General features: G+C 38.1%; 1 protein-coding gene across 1 annotated transcript in view; it reads left to right on the plus strand.

The window, feature by feature from the left end:
- Positions 1–24,121, plus strand: part of ULK4 (unc-51 like kinase 4) — a 1,503,227-nt gene that overhangs the window by 1,412,344 nt on the left and 66,762 nt on the right. The window contains exon 36 of the mRNA XM_053714343.1: positions 19,988–20,076. Within this exon, the coding sequence (XP_053570318.1) occupies positions 19,988–20,076 (89 nt within the window). The remainder of the gene's footprint in view (positions 1–19,987; positions 20,077–24,121) is intronic.

Raw genomic sequence — 24,121 nt, forward strand, 5'->3', positions numbered from 1 at the left:
AACATATGCAGAATTTAACATAGAACAGGTAGGAAATAAAAAATCAACCATGACAGGTGCATTCTGTTTTGAGATATGCAGAGAGGGATCTTTTAAAGGATTTTAGACTTGGGGAAGGTTTTAAAGTGTGCGGGAGGTCGTTCCATAATTGTGGTGCTCTGTAGGAAAAGGAGGATTGAGCTGCTTTTTTTTTGTATTGAGGCAAGCTAAATAATGTGCTGGTACTGGATTGGAGGTTATGGGAGGTTGGAACAGCCGGGGAGAGCATTCTGCTCAGGTAGGGTGGGAGCTTCCCAGAAAAGCTCTTAAACACAAGGCTGGAAAGATGAAGGGTGCGTCTGGATTCCAGCGACAGCCAGTTTAGTTCTTTTAGCATGTCACAATGGTGGGTCCTGTAGTTACATTGTAGCACAAAGTGGCAGAACGAGTTATACAGTGTATTAAGTTTATTAAGGTGAGTTTGTGGTGCAGGTGCATATACTACATCTCCATAATCCATGATTGGCATCAGCATTTGCTGTACAATCTTTTCCTTTACTGTAGGGCTGAGGCAGGATTTGTTTCTGTACAGGGCACCTAGTTTTGGATAGAGTTTAGATGCAAGTTTTTCTATGTGGAGGCCAAAAGATAGATTGGGGTCTAATAATATACCCAAGTATTTGAAAGAGTGGACTGCGGTCAGTGTGCCATTTGATTTTGTTTTAATGCGTAGATGGGACTTTTGTAGTTTGCGTAATTTAGGTACCGTTCCAAAGATCATTGTGACAGTTTTGTCAGTGTTTAGGAAGAGTTTGTTTTTTGAGATCCACTTTTCTACCTCTGTGAACTGGTCTTGGAGCACTGCCTCAAGCTGCGGCAGATCTGGTTTGTTTGCATAGATTACCGTGTCGTCTGCGTACATGTGTACAGTTGAGGATTTGCAAACATTTGGCAGATCATTTATAAATAATGTGAATAGTAGGGGGCCGAGAATGGAACGTTGGGGTACACCACACGTGACTGGGAGAGGGAGGGAGTCGCTGTCAGAAATGGAGACATATTGTGATCGATCCGATACATATGATCGAAACCAGGTTAGCGGACGATCACCAATACCTGAGTTTTTTAGTTTGAGCAGTAGTATGTCATGGTCTACTGTGTCAAAGGCCTTTGCAAAATCCAGAAAAATAGCTCCAGTTAGGTCTCCTTGTTCCCTGCCAGTTTGGATGTTGTTGCAAACTTTTAGGAGGGCAGTTGTAGTGGAGTGATTCGGGCGAAAACCCGATTGAACAGGGGTCATATAGTCATATAGATTGTTGGTAATACTCAGATAGTTGCGTATGGACACATTTTTCTAAGATTTTTGACAATACTGGGAGCAATGATATTGGGCGATAGTTAGTAACCATGGTTAACTCACCACTTTCATGGATAGGCACTACTCTTGCAGTCTTCCAAAGTTTGGGTATGTATCCAGACACCAAGGATTCATTAATTAGGGTTGGGACAGGTTTAGCAATTGCCGGTGCTCTGAGCTTCAACAGCATTGCTGGGATTTGATCAGGTCCAGACTGGTTTTTCATTTTTAGATTATTAAGGTGTTTCTTAACGACATTGATAGGTACAGGTCTAAAATTGAACTTATCTATACATGCTCAGTAGGTGCTGGTGACTCAAAAAGTGTACATAAAAGGACTGTGCATATTTTGTTAATGTAAGAAAATTGGAAAGCTGTTTAAAATTGCATTCTCAATCTGAATCATGAAAGTTTAATTTTGACTTGAGTGTCCCTTTAAAAATGCAGGTTACAGGATTGACCACACCCACTGAAAGTTTCCATAACTCTGGTCACTCGCACCGCCCACAAACAGTTTCCATACTGCCACTCACCCTGTTCTGCTTACTGACTGTATCCAAAGCTCTGCTCACTTTGCTACGTTTTTTTTTTTTTAGCACTTTCTTACTCTACTTTGCTCGCTGACAGTTTCCATAGCTCCTCTTACTGACTGTTTCCAAAATTCCGCTCATACTGTTTTGCTGACGGTTTCCTTAGCTCCTCTTTGACTGCTCCACATCAAATTACCCAGTGTAAATTGGGCACAATATGTACAAAATATTAAAAACTGTATTATTAAATCTAATCTGTAAACTGCACAGATGCACATATGCCACTAACCACAATAGATATATTATGTATTATTCTACTGTTATAATCTTATGTGCAGGAGACTCAGATGTCAAAATATGCATAAGAGCAACAAAGGCCTTATGTCTGATTCCCACACCTCACGGCAGAGTTTTACAATGCACGGCAGATTCCTGCTACAATTATACCACAGGATAGTAGGCCAAAAACAGGACAGTCTCTGAAAAAACTGGGATAGCTGGCAATCTTGCATGTGAATCATTATAAAACTATAACAAATAATAAAGATAGTTTGCATTGAATATTGTCACTTCATAGTGTAAGCAGAGAACCAGATAGAAACACAAACATTATACAAAAGATGTGGTAGAAAGTTCATTTTCGAAAGCAGTAAAATATTGATAAAAAAATATTTATATGCCCTCACTTTAAAATTATTTAAGCATTAGATGCACAAGATAGAGTATAAAATATTAATTCTGTTTTTTTTCTCACATATAAATAAAAAGCATTAGTGCCAATAGGCATTTTATTCCTAGCTTGATAGAAAAAATCATCTACCATTTTCTAAAGGTTGAATGGCAGCAAGAGACATTAAAGAAGATGAAAAGTGTCATTTGGCATTTACCTCAGAATAAACCTGATGATTCAGTGTAAAATTCTCTATCAGACAAAGCATTAATCAGTGATCAGTGTATCATTTACATCTAAATAATGCCAGCGAGTCCATCACAGGAAAGACAAACTACATTGAGGGAATTTTCTGCATGTGCAACCTTTAACTTGATAGTCTGTTTTCACAAAAATTGTGTTCATGACATCTTGATTACTTCCTGTAGCTTTTTCAGAAATACACAAAAAAATCAGTTCAGTTTAAAGGGTACATTGTAGAATTTGATCCCACAAATACTGAGTGAAATTAGCATCTCATCCTTTGCTACTGAATAGAATGTATAGTTCTGGAGGTTATTTTCAGATTTTGCAAATACAAAAAGGATATTAAATAATTCACAACCATAATTGGACATTAAAGGGACACTGAACCCACATTTTTTCTTTCATGATTCGATAGAGCATGCAATTTTAAGCAACTTTCTAATTTACTCATATTATCAATTTTTCTTCATTCTCTTGCTATCTTTATTTGAAAAGCAAGAATGTACGTTTAGAAGCCGGACCATTTTTGGTTCAAAACCTGGGGTGTGTTTGCTTATTGGTGGCTAAATAATAAACAAATGCTGTCCAGGGTTTGAACCAAAATTGTCTGGCTCCTTAGCTTAGATGCCTTCTTTTTCAAATAAAGATAGCAAGAGAACAGAGAAAAATGATAATAGGAGTAAATTAGAAAGTTGCTTAAAATTCCATGCTCTATCTGAATAATGAAATATTTTTTTTGGGTTTAGTGTCCCTTTAAACTGAATACATGATACATTTACTAATGAAATCATAGAATAGGTTTAAATGCTAAAAGTTGTTTAAATATTAAATAAATGTGTATACAGTTTTAGTTCTTATAAAGTACTTTAGTTTATATAAAGAAATGTTGAAAACTAGGATTCATTTATTAAATTTATTCTTCTGAGGACAATTTGGTGACACATACAGTGTGCAAACAATCGGCTAGATTACGAGTTGTGCGTTAGGGTAAAAAAGTAGCGTTAAGAGGTCCTAACGCTGCTTTTTTACGCCTGCTGGTATTACGAGTCTTGCAGGTATAGGGGCACCGCATACTTTTTTGGCCTTACCACAAAACGACTTACATAAACTTTGTAAAGTCTTTTTTCTATGGGACTTCCATAGCGCCGGTATTACGAGTCTGTCCTGGGAGGCCAAAAAGTGAGCGGTACACCCTACCCCGTCAAGAGTCCTAACGCATTTAAAAGTCAGTAGTTAAGAGTTTTATGGTACAACGCCGTAACATAAAACTCATAACTAAAGTGCTAAAAAGTACACTAACACCCATAAACTACCTATTAACCCCTAAACCGAGGCCCTCCCGCATCGCAAACACTATAATAAAATTATTAACCCCTAATCTGCCGCTCCGGACATCGCCACAACTATAATAAACATATTAAGCCCTAAACCGCCACACTCCCGCCTCGCAAACATTAGTTAAATATTATTAACCCCTAATCTGCCGTCCCTAACATCGCCGCCACTATACTAAATGTATTAACCCCTAAACTTAAGTCTTACCCTAACTCTAACACCCCCTAACTTAAATATAATTTAAATAAATGAAATAAAAATTTATATTATTACCTAAATAATTCCTATTTAAAACTAAATACTTACCTATAAAATAAACCCTAAGCTAGCTACAATATAACTAAGAAAGAAATTGGCTCTTTCTTTCATGTAATTAGCAAGAGTCCATGAGCTAGTGACGTATGGGATATACATTCCTACCAGGAGGGGCAAAGTTTCCCAAACCTTAAAATGCCTATAAATACACCCCTCACCACACCCAAAATTCAGTTTTACAAACTTTGCCTCCTATGGAGGTGGTGAAGTAAGTTTGTGCAGGTTGAACAGGTTGGAGCCCGGTTTTCCTCTCAGCGTGCAGTGAATGTCAGAGGGATGTGAGTATTGCCTATTTTGAATGCAGTGATCTCCTTCTACGGGGTCTATTTCATAGGTTCTCTGTTATCGGTCGTAGAGATTCATCTCTTACCTCCCTTTTCAGATCGACGATATACTCTTATATATATACCATTACCTCTGCTGATTTTCGTTTCAGTACTGGTTTGGCTTTCTACAAACATGTAGATGAGTGTCCTGGGGTAAGTAAATCTTATTTTCTGTGACACTCTAAGCTATGGTTGGGCACTTTTTTAATAAAGTTCTAAATATATGTATTCAAACATTTATTTGCCTTGACTCAGGATGTTCAACATTCCTTATTTTCAGACAGTCAGTTTCATATTTGGGATAATGCACTTGAATCAATTATTTTTCTTACCTTAAAAATTTGACTTTTTTCCCTGTGGGCTGTTAGGCTCGCGGGGGCTGAAAATGCTTCATTTTATTGCGTCATTCTTGGCGCGGACTTTTTTGGCGCAAAAAATCTTTTCTGTTTCCGGCGTCATACGTGTCGCCGGAAGTTGCGTCATTTTTGACGTTCTTTTGCGCCAAAAATGTCGGCGTTCCGGACGTGGCGTCATTTTTGGCGCCAAAAGCATTTAGGCGCCAAATAATGTGGGCGTCTTATTTGGCGCTAAAAAAATATGGGCGTCGCTTTTGTCTCCACATTATTTAAGTCTCATTTTTCTTTGCTTCTGGTTGCTAGAAGCTTGTTCCTTGGCATTTTTTCCCATTCCTGAAACTGTCATTTAAGGAATTTGATCAATTTTGCTTTATATGTTGTTTTTTCTCTTACATATTGCAAGATGTCTCACGTTGCATCTGAGTCAGAAGATACTTCAGGAAAATCGCTGTCTGGTGCTGGAGCTACCAAAGCTAAGTGTATCTGCTGTAAACTTTTGGTAGCTATTCCTCCAGCTGTTGTTTGTATTAATTGTCATGACAAACTTGTTAATGCAAATAATATTTCCTTTAGTAATGTACCATTACCTGTTGCAGTTCCATCAACATCTAATGTTCAGAATGTTCCTGATAACATAAGAGATTTTGTTTCTGAATCCATCAAGAAGGCTATGTCTGTTATTCCTCCTTCTAGTAAACATAAAAAAAAAATCTTTTAAAACTTCTCTTTATACAGATGAATTTTTAAATGGACATCATCATTCTGATTCTAATGACTCTTCTGGTTCAGAGGATTCTGTCTCAGAGATTGATGCTGATAAATCTTCATATTTATTTAAAATGGAATTTATTCGTTCTTTACTTAAAGAAGTACTAATTGCTTTAGAAATTGAGGATTCTGGTCCTCTTGATACTAAATCTAAACGTTTAGATAAGGTCTTTAAATCTCCTGTGGTTATTCCAGAAGTTTTTCCTGTTCCTGGTGCTATTTCTGAAGTAATTTCCAGAGAATGGAATAATTTGGGTAATTCATTTACTCCTTCTAAACGTTTTAAGCAATTATATCCTGTGCCGTCTGACAGATTAGAATTTTGAGACAAAATCCCTAAAGTTGATGGGGCTATTTCTACCCTTGCTAAACGTACTACTATTCCTACGTCAGATGGTACTTCGTTTAAGGATCCTTTAGATAGGAAAATTGAATCCTTTCTAAGAAAAGCTTATCTGTGTTCAGGAAATCTTCTTAGACCTGCTATATCATTGGCTGATGTTGCTGTGGCTTCAACTTTTTGGTTGGAAACTTTAGCGCAACAAGTAACAGATCATGATTCTCATAATATTATTATTATTCTTCAACATGCTAATAATTTTATCTGTGATGCCATTTTTGATATTATCAGAGTTGATGTCAGGTTTATGTCTCTAGCTATTTTAGCTAGAAGAGCTTTATGGCTTAAAACTTGGAATGCTGATATGTCTTCTAAATCGACTCTACTTTCCATTTCTTTCCAGGGTAACAAATTATTTGGTTCTCAGTTGGATTCTATTATCTCAACTGTTACTGGTGGGAAATGAACTTTTTTACCACAGGATAAAAAATCTAAGGGTAAAAACAGGGCTAATAATCGTTTTCGTTCCTTTCGTTTCAACAAAGAACAAAAGCCTGATCCTTCATCCTCAGGAGCAGTTTCAGTTTGGAAACCATCTCCAGTCTGGAATAAATCCAAGCCTTCTAGAAAAGCAAAGCCAGCTTCTAAGTCCACATGAAGGTGCGGCCCTCATTCCAGCTCAGCTGGTAAGGGGCAGGTTACGTTTTTTCAAAGAAATTTGGATCAATTCTGTTCACAATCTTTGGATTCAGAACATTGTTTCAGAAGGGTACAGAATTGGTTTCAAGATAAGCCCTCCTGCAAAGAGATTTTTTCTTTCCCGTGTCCCAGTAAATCCAGTGAAAGCTCAAGCATTTCTGAAATGTGTTTCAGATCTAGAGTTGGCTGGAGTAATTATGCCAGTTCCAGTTCTGGAACAGGGGCTGGGGTTTTATTCAAATCTCTTCATTGTACCAAAGAAGGAGAATTCCTTCAGACCAGTTCTGGATCTAAAAATATTGAATCGTTATGTAAGGATACCAACGTTCAAAATGGTAACTGTAAGGACTATCTTGCCTTTTGTTCAGCAAGGGCATTATATGTCTACAATAGATTTACAGGATGCATATCTGCATATTCCGATTCATCCAGATCATTATCAGTTCCTGAGATTCTCTTTTCTGGACAAGCATTACCAGTTTGTGGCTCTGCCGTTTGGCCTAGCTACAGCTCCAAGAATTTTTACAAAGGTTCTCGGTGCCCTTCTGTCTGTAATCAGAGAACAGGGTATTGTGGTATTTCCTTATTTGGACGATATCTTGGTACTTGCTCAGTCTTTACATTTAGCAGAATCTCATACGAATCGACTTGTGTTGTGAATTGGAGGATCAATTCACTAAAAAGTTCATTGATTCCTCAGACAAGGGTAACCTTTCTGGGTTTCCAGATAGATTCAGTGTCCATGACTCTGTCTTTGACAGACAAGAGACTTTAAAATTGATTTCAGCTTGTCGAAACCTTCAGTCACAATCATTCCCTTCGGTAGCCTTATGCATGGAAATTCTAGGTCTTATGACTGCTGCATCGGACGCGATCCCCTTTGCTCGTTTTCACATGCGACCTCTTCAGCTCTGTATGCTGAATCAATGGTGCAGGGATTACACAAAGATATCTCAATTAATATCTTTAAAACCGATTGTACGACACTCTCTAACGTGGTGGACAGATCACCATCGTTTAATTCAGGGGGCTTCTTTTGTTCTTCCGACCTGGACTGTAATTTCAACAGATGCAAGTCTTACAGGTTGGGGAGCTGTGTGGGGATCTCTGACGGCACAAGGAGTTTGGGAATCTCAGGAGGTGAGATTACCGATCAATATTTTGGAACTCCGTGCAATTTTCAGAGCTCTTCAGTCTTGGCCTCTTCTGAAGAGAGAATCGTTCATTTGTTTTCAGACAGACAATGTCACAACTGTGGCATACATCAATCATCAAGGAGGGACTCACAGTCCTCTGGCTATGAAAGAAGTATCTCGAATTCTGGTTTGGGCGGAATCCAGCTCCTGTCTAATCTCTGCGGTTCATATCCCAGGTATAGACAATTGGGAAGCGGATTATCTCAGTCGCCAAACGTTGCATCTGGGCGAATGGTCTCATCACCCAGAGGTATTTCTTCAGATTGTTCAAATGTGGGAGCTTCCAGAAATAGATCTGATGGCGTCTCATCTAAACAAGAAACTTCCCAGGTATCTGTCCAGATCCCGGGATCCTCAGGCGGAAGCAGTGGATGCATTATCACTTCCTTGGAAGTATCATCCTGCCTATATCTTTCCGCCTCTAGTTCTTCTTCCAAGAGTATTCTCCAAGATTCTGAAGGAATGCTCATTTGTTCTGCTGGTAGCTCCGGCATGGCCTCACAGGTTTTGGTATGCGGATCTTGTCCAGATGGCCATCTGTGGACTCTTCCGCTAAGACCAGACCTTCTGTCGCATGGTCTTTTTTTCCATCAGGATCTCAAATCCTTAAATTTAAAGGTATGGAGATTGAACGCTTGATTCTTGGTCAAAGAGGTTTCTCTGACTCTGTGATTAATACTATGTTACAGGCTCGTAAATCTGTATCCAGAGAGATATATTATAGAGTCTGGAAGACTTACATTTCTTGGTGTCTTTCTCATCATTTTTCTTGGCATTCTTTTAGAATTCCCAGAATTTTACAGTTTCTTCAGGATGGTTTAGATAAAGGTTTATCCGCAAGTTCTTTGAAAGGACAAATCTCTGCTCTTTCTGTTCTTTTTCACAGAAAGATTGCTAATCTTCCTGATATTCATTGTTTTGTACAAGCTTTGGTTCGTATAAAACCTGTCATTAAGTCAATTTCTCCTCCTTGGAGTTTGAATTTGGTTCTGGGGGCTCTTCAAGCTCCTCCTTTTGAACCCATGCATTCATTGGACATTAAATTACTTTCTTGGAAAGTTTTTTTCCTTTTGGCGATCTCTTCTGCCAGAAGAGTCTCTGAATTATCTGCTCTTTCTTGTGAGTCTCCTTTTCTGATTTTTCATCAGGATAAGGCGGTGTTGCGAACTTCTTTTGAATTTTTACCTAAGGTTGTGAATTCCAACAACATTAGTAGAGAAATTGTGGTTCCTTCATTATGTCCTAATCCTAAGAATTCTAAGGAGAAATCGTTGCATTCTTTGGATGTTGTTAGAGCTTTGAAATATTATGTTGAAGCTACTAAGTCTTTCCGAAAGACTTCTAGTCTATTTGTTATCTTTTCCGGTTCTAGAAAAGGCCAGAAAGCTTCTGCCATTTCTTTGGCATCTTGGTTGAAATCTTTAATTCAACATGCCTATGTCGAGTCGGGTAAAACTCCGCCTCAAAGGATTACAGCTCATTCTCCTAGGTCAGTTTCTACTTCCTGGGCGTTTAGGAATGAAGCTTCGGTTGATCAGATTTGCAAAGCAGCAACTTGGTCCTCTTTGCATACTTTTACTAAATTCTACCATTTTGATGTATTTTCTTCTTCTGAAGCAGTTTTTGGTAGAAAAGTACTTCAGGCAGCGGTTTCAGTTTGAATCTTCTGTTTATGTTTTTCATTAAACTTTATTTTGGGTGTGGATTATTTTCAGCAGCAATTGGCTGTCTTTATTTTATCCCTCCCTCTCTAGTGACTCTTGCGTGGAAAGATCCACATCTTGGGTAGTCATTATCCCATACGTCACTAGCTCATGGACTCTTGCTAATTACATGAAAGAAAACATAATTTATGTAAGAACTTACCTGATAAATTCATTTCTTTCATATTAGCAAGAGTAAGTTCTTACATAATTATGTTTTTACCTGTAAAAAAAAATACAAACAACCCCCCCAACAGTAAAACCCATCACCCACACAACCAACCCCCCAAATAAAATACTATCTAAAAAATACTAAGCTCCCCATTGCCTTGAAAAGGGCATTTGGATGGGCATTGCCCTTAAAAGGGCAGTTAGCTCTATTGCAGGCCCAAACCCTAACCTAAAAATAAAGCCCATCCATCCATTCAGGGCAATGGGGAGCTTAGTTTTTTTTAGATAGTATTTTATTTGGGGGGCTGGTTGTGTGGGTGGTGGGTTTTACTGTTGGGGGGTTGTAAAAGAGCTGATTTCTTTGGGGCAATGCCCCGCAAAAGGCCCTTTTAAGGGCTATTGATAGTTTAGTTTAGGCTAGGGTTTTTTTTATTTTGAGGAAATGGGGGCCCATCTGTATTAGGAACAATACTATGCCAGGGTTCTTAGAACATTTTCAAGCTCACAGAACATTTTCAAGCTCACAGAACATTTTCAAACCAGTTCAAATAATATGGTGATCCTAGGAACGACACTACTGACTAAAGGGAGGGGCCCCTAGACGTCTGAGACCTAAGTAGTTACGTCCCTAGATATATAATATACACCCTGATAATGATCACGCTGCACTTTATAATGATACTGAGTGTTTATACACTGGCACTGCTGTATAATGCTGTGGTTTTTCTATACATTATACCCTGTACTGCTCTGTATAAATATGATGAAGATGCTGTGCTGTAAAACACTAATAGTGAGCACGCTGCACTGTATAATACTGATGAATATCTATACACAGATAATAACCGCAAGCGCCTATGTATAGAATGGCTGCTATTAGACTTGGTGCGACTGTACCTGTTGCACCAACAGTAGCTCCACCACTGCTTCTTTAGTACAGGTTTTGCAGGAATACAGGGAGTGCAGAATTATTAGGCAAGTTGTATTTTTGAGGATTAATTTTATTATTGAACAACAACCATGTTCTCAATGAACCCAAAAAACTCATTAATATCAAAGCTGAACAGTTTTGGAAGTAGTTTTTAGTTTGTTTTTAGTTATAGCTATTTTAGGGGGATATCTGTGTGTGCAGGTGACTATTACTGTGCATAATTATTAGGCAACTTAACAAAAAACAAATATATACCCATTTCAATTATTTATTTTTACCAGTGAAACCAATATAACATCTCAACATTCACAAATATACATTTCTGACATTCAAAAACAAAACAAAAACAAATCAGTGACCAATATAGCCACCTTTCTTTGCAAGGACACTCAAGCGCCTGCCATCCATGGATTCTGTCAGTGTTTTGATCTGTTCACCATCAACATTGCGTGCAGCAGCAACCACAGCCTCCCAGACACTGTTCAGAGAGGTGTTTTCCCTCCTTGTAAATCTCACATTTGATGATGGACCACAGGTTCTCAATGGGGTTCAGATCAGGTGAACAAGGAGGCCATGTCATTAGATTTTCTTCTTTTATACCCTTTCTTGCCAGCTACGCTGTGGAGTACTTGGACGCGTGTGATGGAGCATTGTCCTGCATGAAAATCATGTTTTTCTTGAAGGATGCAGACTTCTTCCTGTACCACTGCTTGAAGAAGGTGTCTTCCAGAAACTGGCAGTAGGACTGGGAGTTGAGCTTGACTCCATCCTCAACCCGAAAAGGCTCCACAAGCTCATCTTTGATGATACCAGCCCAAACCAGTACTCCACCTCCACCTTGCTGGCGTCTGAGTCGGACTGGAGCTCTCTGCCCTTTACCAATCCAGCCATGGGCCCATCCATCTGGCCCATCAAGACTCACTCTCATTTCATCAGTCCATAAAACCTTAGAAAAATCAGTCTTGAGATATTTCTTTGCCCAGTCTTGACGTTTCAGCTTGTGTGTCTTGTTCAGTGGTGGTCGTCTTTCAGCCTTTCTTACCTTGGCCATGTCTCTGAGTATTGCACACCTTGTGCTTTTGGGCACTCCAGTGATGTTGCAGCTCTGAAATATGGCCAAACTGGTGGCAAGTGGCATCTTGGCAGCTGCACGCTTGACTTTTCTTAGTTCATGGGCAGTTATTTTGCGCTTTGGTTTTTCCACACGCTTCTTGCGACCCTGTTGTGCTGCATCCCTCTGCAAGATATCTCACTATTTTTGACTTTTCTGAGCCTGTCAAGTCCTTCTTTTGACCCATTTTGCCAAAGGAAAGGAAGTTGCCTAATAATTATGCACACCTGATATAGGGTGTTGATGTCATTAGACCACACCCCTTCTCATTACAGAGATGCACATCACCTAATATGCTTAATTGGTAGTAGGCTTTCGAGCCTATACAGCTTGGAGTAAGACAACATGCATAAAGAGGATGATGTGGTCAAAATACTAATTTGCCTAATAATTCTGCACTCCCTGTAAATCACTACCTTACCCAAATGGAGAGTAATTATATTTGTCTAGACATGAGGTATTTGACATTTAAAACTGATTTTTGAAGCAAAAAATTAGGGCTTATGAAGTTAATTTGCATAACATTACCCAGAATCCCCTGCTTCAGTGGAAACACTTTTTAAATCTGTGTAGATGTGCAGGTATGCTTTATAGGTTTGTGATTTGTATCACTTTAAAGGGACAGTCAACACCAGAATTTTTGTTGTTTTAAAAAATAGATAATCCCTTAATTACCCATTACCCAGTTTTGCATAACCAACACAGTTATAATAATACAGGTGGCCCTCGGTTTGCGCCGTTTCAGAATAACAACCTTTTTTTTCAGTCATGTGACTGCTATTGAAAAGCTTTGGAAAGCAATGCACTAATTAAAAAAGCCAGTTGGTGGAGCTGTCCGCTTGTTTTGCAGCAAAGTTATGCAACTTAAAGGGACAGTCTAGGCCAAAATAAACTTTCATGATTCAGATAGAGCATGTAATTTTAAACGATTTTCCAATTTACTTTTATCACCAATTTTGCTTTGTTTTCTTGGTATTCTAATTTCTTAGACCTTGAAGGCCACCTCTTTTCAGAATGCATTTTAACAGTTTTTCACCACTAGAGGGTGTTAGTTCACGTATTTCATATAGATAACACTGTGCTTGTGCACGTGAAGTTATCTGGGAGCAGGCACTGATTGGCAAAACTGCAAGTCTGTCAAAAGAACTGAAATAAATGGGCAGTTTGCAGAGGCTTAGATACAAGATAATCACAGAGGTTAAAAGTATATTATTATAACTGTGTTGGTTATGCAAAACTGGGGAATGGGTAATAAAGGGATTATCTATATTTTAAAACAATAAAAATTCTGGTGTAGACTGTCCCTTTAACAGGTCTGAAATTGATCTGCGTGAGGTGAGGGTGCCTAACTGCCTATTAATCACTGCAGATTGAAATGCATAGAATAGGTGCAGACACAATATTATCTAACATGCTAACAATGCAGAGAACTGATTGCAGAAAAATGTAAGTAAAAAAAAAACGTTTTTGTTCATTAAACTTGGTTTGATGATGATGCAGTCTTTGAGAGGGGCCTGGAACCTAACTCCCTCACTTCCCATTGACTTACTATATAAACTGGGTTTCAATTTACAACGGTTTCGATTTACAACCATTCCTCCTGGAACCTAACCCCGGCGTAAATTGAGGGCTACCTCTGTAATTACCTTGTATCTAAGCCTCTGCAGACTGTCCCCTTATTTCAGTTCTTTTGACAGACTTGCATTTTAGCCAATCAATGCTCACTCCTCAGTAAATTCACATGCATGACCTAAATGTTATCTATATGAAACACATGAACTAACGCCCTCTAGTGGTGAAAAACTGTCAAAATGCATTTATATTAGGAGGTGGCCTTCAAGGTCTAATAAATTAGCATATGAACCTCCTAGGTTTAGCTTTCAACTAAGAATACCAAGTGAACAAAGCAAAATTGGTGATAAAAGTAAATTGGAAAGTTTTTGTTTTTTTTAAACTTGACTGTCCCTTTAAACATGGGTAGGTTTGTTTTTCCTCACCTTATTTATTCTGAATTTATATTGAGATCAAAAATGGAAACTATTGATACCATAACATAAGGAGCAAAAACCAAAATCACTGCCCTTAAAGAAAGGCCTTATTGAAGCTACAATGTGCTTATTTGGAAAGAGAAGAATTCTCAAGAAGCAAAGAGAGGCGCCTATTACAGCTGAAAAAAATGATACATGCAGCTCTGCTGCTGTTCGGAATGCTCAGAGCACCTGTTTCAGTGCTAACCCAGTTTGACATTTTCCCCCAGTGTAATAATGGTGTGTGCATGGCAGATTTGCCCCCTTCTGCAGTGACGGCTTTAGCTATAAGTCTACTGACAATAGTTGTTTTAATGAAATACTGCCAAAATGTCATTGGAAATAAGCACAGGGCAAATAGTATGCATGAAAAAGAGATGAAAATTAAAGGTTTGGAAAAAGTATGCACCAATAAATATGGTGTAGCAACAGCAATAAAAAAAAAATTCTGGGATAGAGAAGGTATTAAAAAAACATGGAACAACTTGCAGAAAGCTTTTTAATAAGAAATACTGAGGCAAAAATCTGACCCATGGTCTCAGAAATGGCCATAAATAAACTACATATTATAGTGTACACACTGTCACTTAGTAGCAGCACACAGTGTTATGTATATATATATATACTTATATTAGGTGCCTGAAGTATGTGAACAACCCTACTAATTATTGAGTTCAGGTGTTTCAGCCACACCCATTGCTAACAGGTGAATAAAATCTAGAGCATAGCCATGAAATTTCCATAGACAAACATTGGCAGTACAATGGGGTTATACTGAAGAGTTTGGTGACTTTAATCTTGGGAATGTCATCAGATGCCACCTTTGCCACAAGTCGGTTTGTAGAATGTATGCCCTACTAGATCTGCCTCAGTCAGTGGTAAGAGCTATTATTGGGCAGTGGAAGCATCTTGGAGCAACAACAACGCAGCCACAAGCTGGCAGTCCATGCAAACTCACAGAGAGGGGCTGCGAAGTTTTGAAGCTTGTAAAAATCTCCTATCATGTTGTATCACTCACTACAGAGTTCAAAATTGCCTCTGGAAACAACATCAGCACAAGAACTGTTCATCGGTAACTTCATGAAATAGGTTTCCATGGCCAAGCAGCTGTACACAGGCCTCATATAAATATGCCCAGTGCTAAGCATCAACTGGAGTTGTTTATAGCACACGGCCACTGGACTTAGGAGCAGTGGAAATGTGTACTCTGGAGTGATGAGTCATGCTTCACTGTCTGATGGAAGAATAGGTGTGTGGCAGATGCGAGGAAAACACTGCCTACCGGACAGTATAGTGCCTACTGTAAAGTTTTATCTGTGAGCTGTTTTTCAGGGTTTGGGCTACTCCTGTTAGTTCAAATGTTGGGTCATCTTACTGCTACGGGATACAAAGACATTTTGCACAGTTGGATACTTCCAACTTTTTGGCAACAGTTAGGAGAACTTTCCTGTTCTGGCATGACTATGCCCCTGTACACAAAGTGAGATCCATGAAGACATGGTTTGACTAGTCTGGTTTGGAGGAATGTGAATCGCGTGCATGGAGCCCTGACCTCAACCCAAATTAACACCTTTGGGATGAATTAGAATGCTGATTGCGAGTCAGACCTTCTAGCTTAACATCATTACCTGACCTCACAAATGGTCTTTACGTTGAATGGGCACAAATTCCCATAGACACACTCCAAAATCTTGTGGAAAGCCTTCCCAGAACACACATATATGTGAAATAAGTAAAAATTGACAAAAGTTTTTTGCATCCACAATTCCTTATTGCAAATGTAATAGAACAGAAACTTTCGATTTATGACTTCACATATTAATTTAAACAGTAAAACAAACAAGAATGGGATGGTCAAAAATATTGGTACTCTCAACCTAATATTTTGTAGCACAGCCTTTGGAAACAATAACTGCAATCAGCCTAATATTTTGTAGCTCTGAATAAGATTTGTACATGTTTTGACTGGGATTTTGGCCTACTCTTTTTGAGCAAACTGCTCTAGTTATCTCAGGTTTGATGGGTGCCCTTTCCCAACTGAGTTTCAACTCCTTCCACAGATGTTTGATGGGATTCAGATCTGGGCTGATAGTAGGCCACTTCGGAACAGTCCACTTTTTTCTTCTCATCCATTCTTGGGTGTTTTTGAGTTACGTTTCTGGTCATTTGCCTGCTGGAGGACCATGACCTGTGACTGAGACACAGCTTTCTGACACTGGGCAGTATGTTTCGCTGCAGAATGCTGTGCTAGTCTTCTGATTTAATTGTGCCTTGCACTGATTCTAGGCACCCAGTACCAAAGACAGCAAAGCAAACCCAAAACATCACTGAGCCTCCACCATGTTTCATGGTAGGGATGGTGTTCTTTTCTTTGAAAGTTTATTTTTTTCCTTCTGTAAACATAGAGTTACCAAAAAACACTACTTTTGTTTCAACTGTCCAAAGGACATTCTCCCAGAAGGACGGTGGCTTGCCAACATGCATTTTGGCAAACTCTTGTCTGGCTTTTTTGTGTTTCTCTCTTAAATTGCAAGGGTACAAATGTTGCTTGTGCTTTCTGTCCCATGTTTGGCGGTTTCTTTCAAAATAGTTTTTTTTTTTTTTTCGAAACAGCCTGAAACTACAGCACCAGATAGGTACTTCCTGTTTGTGAGTATAAGGTTTAAATATACCTTTTGTGTCCCTGTTTTTGGTGGGTACTGCACTATAAGGCGCCTTTTGTTCCTTATTTTAGTGATCACATGGTACACTAGAGTAGAATCAGCACAAGTAAAGACGCAGCAAGCTTAGTGCCACTGATGCAAATATGTCTTTGCTCTTGCATGTCAACACTACAAATGGTTGAAGATGACCAAGCAAAAAGGTTAATCCCCAGAGAGTTATCTGTAATCCATAAAACATATAACAGAATTGTGTTTGGTGTTTGTGCATGACAGAACCTCAGCTGGACATAAGCAGCCCCAGAAAATGGATCATGATGTACCAGTAGTTTTGTAAGTGCTGACCAGTAGACCAAACGACTTGTGTGATTTCTTATAGTCAATAAATAAAAAGTCAATAGTAAAACTACAGTGGGTGATTCAGCAGAATATTAGTCCCTGTGTTGAGCCCCATTCTTAGTTGGGTATAATGGGTGAAGAGAATTACTGTGTTGGATGAAGGTATAATAACAAGGTATTGTAGATACAGAGTTATATTTGAGTGGGTGCTTTATGGAGAATTACATTTGGATGGATGCCTTAAAATCAAAAGTTTAAATGTTCATGAAGTGAGAGTTGCACCCAAGGGAAGACTGTGTACGTAAACACAAATACGTACATGCACACATACATACATGCACATGCGCACTCACATGTGCGCTCTCACACACACACACACACACACATACACATGAGCATGCACATATACGCATACACACACATACATATGCGCTTGCACACATATGCACACACACAATTTTGAAATGCTCAATTGCTAAGTGTTCGCTCTGGAGTCATTTAAAGCTTGCTGCAACTGAGCTCAGGAGTGATCTTACTTACTTTATACAATTCTCTCTCAATTATGACAAAGAATGAACTACAGGGCAAATAATATAACTATGTTAAAGAATTGAATATCACAATCTTCTGACTTCCTCATGGGTACAGAGTATATTTCATGGTTATGTGTCAAGATATAAAACATTGTGTATATGCTCAAATAATAAATCTACAAATGTTCCCATGTCCTGGTGTCTAGGGGCCTTACTGCCTTTCTATGTGCATATGAGTAAGTACAGTGCTAATATCTACTGGGAATTACTGGGCCTCGATAAATATTATTCAGTATTTGGATTGAAATCAGGACATCTCTGCTTCTTTACAAATGACATTATCTTCCTCAGCTTTAGACTCTGAAAATGACCTTCTGACAGATTTGCTAGTAGAAAAAAGAACAGATTAGTTTTTTGGAACCAGATAGTATAATTGCTTTCTCGTAGTGCCATCTGCTTTCAGCCATTGATACAAAACAGTACCAAGGATAATCATATAGAAAATGAAGTAAAATGTGTCACCTAACTGTACACATTAGCTATTTATTGAAAGGCAAACATGACATGGTTTAAAAAGTGTACAACCAGATATCCAAAGTAACCTTCCAGGTCTTGTTTTACTGTAAATATGATTTGTCCTTCATGCAGTTCTTACGCCTTCTAAACTTGTAGATTGTAAGCTCTTATGATCAGGGATGGCCTTCTCCTGTATAAATATATACTGTTATGTTTAAATCTGTTTGTTAAAGGCACGTGAAACGCAAAATTAAACTTTAATGATTCAGATAGAGCAAGCAATTTGTAAAACCTTTGCAGTTCACTTCAGTTAGCAATTAGTTTAGTGGTCTCCGTTGTTAAACAGCATACCTAGGTAGACTCAACTCAGGAGTGTGAATGTGTCTAGAGTACACTTCCGAGCACTAGATGGCAGCAGTGTTTGCAACAATGTTAAACACTTTTGCAAAAATGCCACCATATAGCGCTCCAGATGCACCTACCTAGATATGCTCTACAACAAACAATACCAAGAGAGCAAAGTAAATTTGATATTAAAAGTAAAATAGAATTGGTTTTTCAAATTGAATGCTTTTTTTGAATCAGGACATTCTAATTGTCTCTTTAATATTGCATTTGTATTGCATTTCTATAATTAACTGTCATGTTTTGCTGTAATGTCATGTTCTTGTACTCAATGTCATAAAACATTGCAGCCATAATAATTTTTAATTGTAACAATTATAATCCCGGCCTATTTAAGTGTATTGGATGAAACTGTTTTATTAAAGTCTAATTTCATTTAAATGTTTTTAAAACATAATTAAAGTGATTGTAACACTTAATGAATAAGTGCCCGGTAACTAAAAATAATCTTAAAAACAGGGGCACTTTAATTCATTAAACTTTACAATGACGCTTCTTTTTTTTAAATACTTACCTTTAAGTTATGGTAAATGCCGATCCTCCACCCGCAGGTCCTCATTTCATTAGCATATCGATCATGATCCAGCTTCCTTCAATCGTTGTGTGCCTTACGAGCTGGACGCCAAAGGGGGCACGCAACGATTGGAGGAAGCTGGATTCGTCATCGATCTGCTAAAAAAAAGCAGGAGCTGCGGGCGGAGGATCAGCGTTATGTTTACTATAACGCAAAGGTAAGTATTTTGAAAAATAAGCGTCTTTGTAAAGTTTAATGAATGAAAGTGATCCTGTTTTAAGAGTATTTTTAGTTACCGTGGACTTATTCATTGAACTTTACAATCACTTTAATATCATTTCATATAACACAAATGTGAACTGATATTAAAGGGTCATTGATTTTTTTTCTTTGTGTTTTACGGTTTGTTTTTAAAATGCATGTTCTTGTGCTTGATTTTATTCTTCTGGGGTATATCAATGTGTGCCAGTACAGTGGTGGGAGTTTTGCTCCTTAGCCAGTGAGCAATCAGTCCTTAAGGACCAGTTATACACAGACTTGCACTCCCTGTTAGCTTCAAAATCAAAATAAACTACTTTAAAGAACATTACAGTGAAAACAAATTGACATGATCTCATTCACTAGAACCTGTCACTTTATAACTATCAACCCTGCAAATATATGTGTTTAACCCCAGCAACACTAGTACCACTGCAATTAGTACTGTTGATTGATTGTTTCCCCCCACTTTAATGGCTCAGTAACGTAACCTTTTTTCTTGCAAAATATCTTTTTAACATGCTGTTTTATATGCAGGATATGAAATTGCAGAGTTTAATTCCACACTCTACTTGTTTACACAATTACTGACATAAATATTATTTGTGTTCTGTTTTGTCCTGTGTGGAATCTTCTCCCTGTTTTCTCTACACTTACGTTTCTTTTGCAGCCTAAGCAATTACTTATTTGCTTTTATTTCAGATAACATCAAATCAGAAACATTTAGAGAATATTAAGAATGATGGTGGTGATCTCATACAGACTATTGAGAGGCTGGCGCAGGATCCCAGGTGAGTTTCCTAAGGCAAAATGGAATTTCCATTTGTCAAAATGCTTTACTTAACATACAAGTGTGCCTTGTAATTGCCTTCCTTACACAGACTGCCTCATTTGTAAAGAATGTATCTGTTTGTTTTGTTGAAAAAAAATGAAATAAATAAAGGGGCACAGTAAAATTGGAAAAAAATGAATGTGTTCTTCTCTGGATTATCAGTCTGATTGTAATATTGCTTCCAGAATAAAGCAGCTATAATGTGGCTATAGAAGTAGTGCAGACACCCTTATCATGGACCCCAGACTGTGTCCATAATCCAAGTTCTTTACTCTAACCCCAACTCCTATACTTTACCCCAATCCTTATCCCTAATGCCAGTTTTTACTGCTAACCCCAGTCCCTGGCTTGAGCCTCCATTCCTAACCTCTGTTCCTATCTCTGATTTCAGCCTCTAATCCTGACCTCAGTGCCTATCTCTGACCTGAACATCTAATCCTGACCTCAGTGCCTATTTCTGACCTGAGTCACTAACTTTTACTTGAGTCCCTAATCCTGACTCCAATACCTGCCTGTAACCCCTGTCCCTAACGCTGACCAAACTCCCTAATCCTGACTGAAGTCAATACTTCCAACCTATATCCCTAGCTCTAACTTCAGTCCCTAATCCTGACTTCAATATTTCCCCTTAACACCAGTTTCTAATCATGACCCCAATTTCTGGTGCTACCTCTGACTGAGACCCTGATCACTAGTCCTTATCCTTGTCCCTGACTCTTATCCCAGTCCCTAGCTCTATCTCAAATCCCTAACTCTGACCCTAGTCCCTGACCCCTATTCTTAACTCTGAACCCAATCCCTATTGCTAACCCCAATATTTAATACTAACTCTAGTCCCGTACTCTGTCCCTGGTCCCTAATCCTGAAACAAATGTGTGCCCTTAACACCAGTCCCTAATTATGACCCCAGACCTTAGTTTTAACCATAGATCCTGACTCATATCTTGATCCCTAGCCCCTAACCCCAGTCCCTGACTTTGACCCCAATGACTTACTCTAACCCCATTTTCTCAATTTAACTCCCTAGCCCTAACTTTGATCCATGTCCCTGACTCTAGCGCTAAACCCAATCCCTAGCCCTAACCCCACTTCCTAGTCCGGACCCCAATGTATACCCCTTACCACCAGTCCCTAATCCTAACTCCAATGCCTAGTGCTAAAAACAATCCGTCTCTAATCCCAGCCCCTAGTCCTCACTCCAGACCATAACCCAAGTCCCTAAATCTGACCTTAATCCTTGACCTCAATACCTAGAACTAACCCCAGTTCCTAGCTCTAATCCTTGTCTTTTACTCTGGCTCCAATCTATAGCCCTAACTTCAGAACCTATTTCTGAGCCGAGTTCCTAACTCTAATCTCTAGCCCTAATCTTAATCTCTATCCCTTATTCAGAACACTGACTCCTAGTCAAACTCCTAATTGTAATTTACTTTAAAGGGATATTAAACAGTATGAGATTGGAATATAAAATGTCTAATTATGTGTAGTTAAAAAACTTTGCAGTATTCTCTCGTTATGTATTTTGTTCACATTTCCTGTAATTTATCTCTGAACATTGCTGGTTTTCTAAATTTCACTATTTCTATAAAGTAATGGGTGCCGCCATGTTTGAACTCAAGTTACTCCTTATCTGTTTCCCCTACTGAAGACAATTACAGGCAATAAAAGAGACTGTCCAAAAATAATTTCTGCACAGTTTTGATAAGTAGAAAACTAGTTCAAACAAGGTGGCGTCCATTGCTTTATAGAAATTATAGTACATTATGTAAACTAACCCTTTCCCCTTTTATTTACAATATTTAACTAACTAATACAATTGTAAAAATACATCTACATATTATTCTAAGGCTAATCTTTGCTATGAATACATCATTATGTCTAGCATGTACTTGCTGTTTAACATCCCTTTAAAGGGACATGAAACCCAAACATTTTCTTTCATGATTCAGATAGAGAATACAATTTTAAACATCTTTCTAATTTACTTCTATTATCTAATTTGTTTCATTCTCTTTGTATCATGTGTTGAAGAAGCAGCAATGCACTAATGGTTTCTAACTGAACACATGGGGGAGCCAATAACAATCTGTATAAATATGCAGCCATTAATCAGCAGTGAGAACCTAGGTTCTTTGCTGCTCCTGAGCTTACCTAGATAAACCTTTCAGCAAAGGATAACAAGTGAAGGAAGCAAATTAAATAATAGCGGTAAATTTAAGTTGTTTAAAATTGCATCATCTATCCGGATCATGAAAGAAAAAAATTGGGTTTCATGTTCCTTTAAATTGAGATTGTCAGTCTTGACAAAGGGATGTCATGAGTAGCAATATCTTGGTATATAAAATAAATATACAATAGTCCCATACGCAGCACCACACCCTTTTGGTTGGTTGTGTTGTGTGATACGTTACCAGGATGAATATCCTCCAAAAAGCAGTATTGTTTTGTCAGGTTTGCTTCCACCATTAGAGCTATGGGAGTTGTCCTTATGAGCCAGTGAGTGATTAGTAGGAAGTACACCACTGATACTGCTGTATAGTTTCAGGTAAACTGTGTACTCAAAACATTCTGCCAACCTTTCAAACTTGATGATTTTTCTGTGTATTAAAAGCATGTAAAGAGCTGTTTCAATTTAAAGGGACAGTCAACTCCAAAAGTGTTATTGTTTAATAAGACAGAAAATCCCTTTATTACCCATTCTCCAGTTTTGCATAACCAACACGGTTATATTAATATACGTTTTACCTCTGTGATTACCTTGTATCAAATGCACAAAATCAGCGTGTGTGTGAGTAGGAAAACATATTCATGTTGGCCCTAGTGCCACTGCATCTGCTGCTCCAATGGTAGTTCTACCCCTTCCTGTCATGTGCTCTTTCACTTTTCAAGGTTGGAAAATGTTCTCAAATTACAGTAAAAGGGGGCAAAACAAATAAGTATATTACAAAGTTGTATTACTATGTATTTTATATTACATTATTAGATTTATATTATATTCTTTTTATATTACAATGTCAGTGTTTATTTCCTTTTAAATTCAAGCAGCTTTTTAGTCAGGCAATAAAAATGTCAATTTTTACATTCTGCTTACTCATATGGATGACAGAACATAATTTGATTACAATCACATTTTTTCAGACAATCTTTGTTAGCACAATGTCCCTTTAATTATATTTTATAAAGAATCTTTGTTATTAGTGTAAGTCCATCTTATCTATATCTATCTATCTATCTATCTATCTATCTATCTATCTATCTATCTATCTATCTGTCTTCAGGTGTTATTAGCATTGTTGCAAGTTTATATTTTTAAATAACGTATAATAAATGCATTTAACATACTACACACAGACAGAATAGTTGCTATCAGTTTACACTGATTATTTGTGATACTGCATCTTTAGAAGCTCACTCATTTCCCTCCCCCCTTTCTTTTGTATGTGCCCCCACCCCCCCATTACACTAGAAGCTTCTCAAGTTACTTTCTCCCCCTTGTCTTGTGCTCATATCTCTCAGAACTTGCCCCTTTGATCTAGAGTCTAGTGTGGGAGTAGTCTTCAGTTACACAATTTATTTTTCTTTGCTTTTCTTCCTTTGACTCACATAGTAGCCTTTTGTTAATAGTTGGCTCATGCAAACACCTTACAGGTTAGATAGAGCAGTGAGAAAATAACAGTAACTCACAGATAACAATAGAGGAATATGATTCATGTTCCCAACACTCCCTTTACTTTCAGAACAAAAGGTGCCACAAGAGCATTTTATTATTGTACTGTTATTTGTAAATAATGTTTGGAAACCCATGTAAAGTCAGCTTACAGAGCAGCAATGCACTACTGGGAGCTAGAGATCTGGTGAGCCAATGGCAAGAGGCATATGTGTGTAGCCACAAATAACCAGCTAGCTCCCAGTAGTGCTTTGCTGCTTCTGAAACTACCTAGGCTTTTCAACAAATGATGCGAAGATAATGAAGTAAATTTTATAACAGTAGTAAATGGAAAAGT

Source organism: Bombina bombina, chromosome 5, assembly GCF_027579735.1.
Source record: "Bombina bombina isolate aBomBom1 chromosome 5, aBomBom1.pri, whole genome shotgun sequence".
In the NCBI taxonomy this organism is placed as follows: domain Eukaryota; kingdom Metazoa; phylum Chordata; class Amphibia; order Anura; family Bombinatoridae; genus Bombina; species Bombina bombina.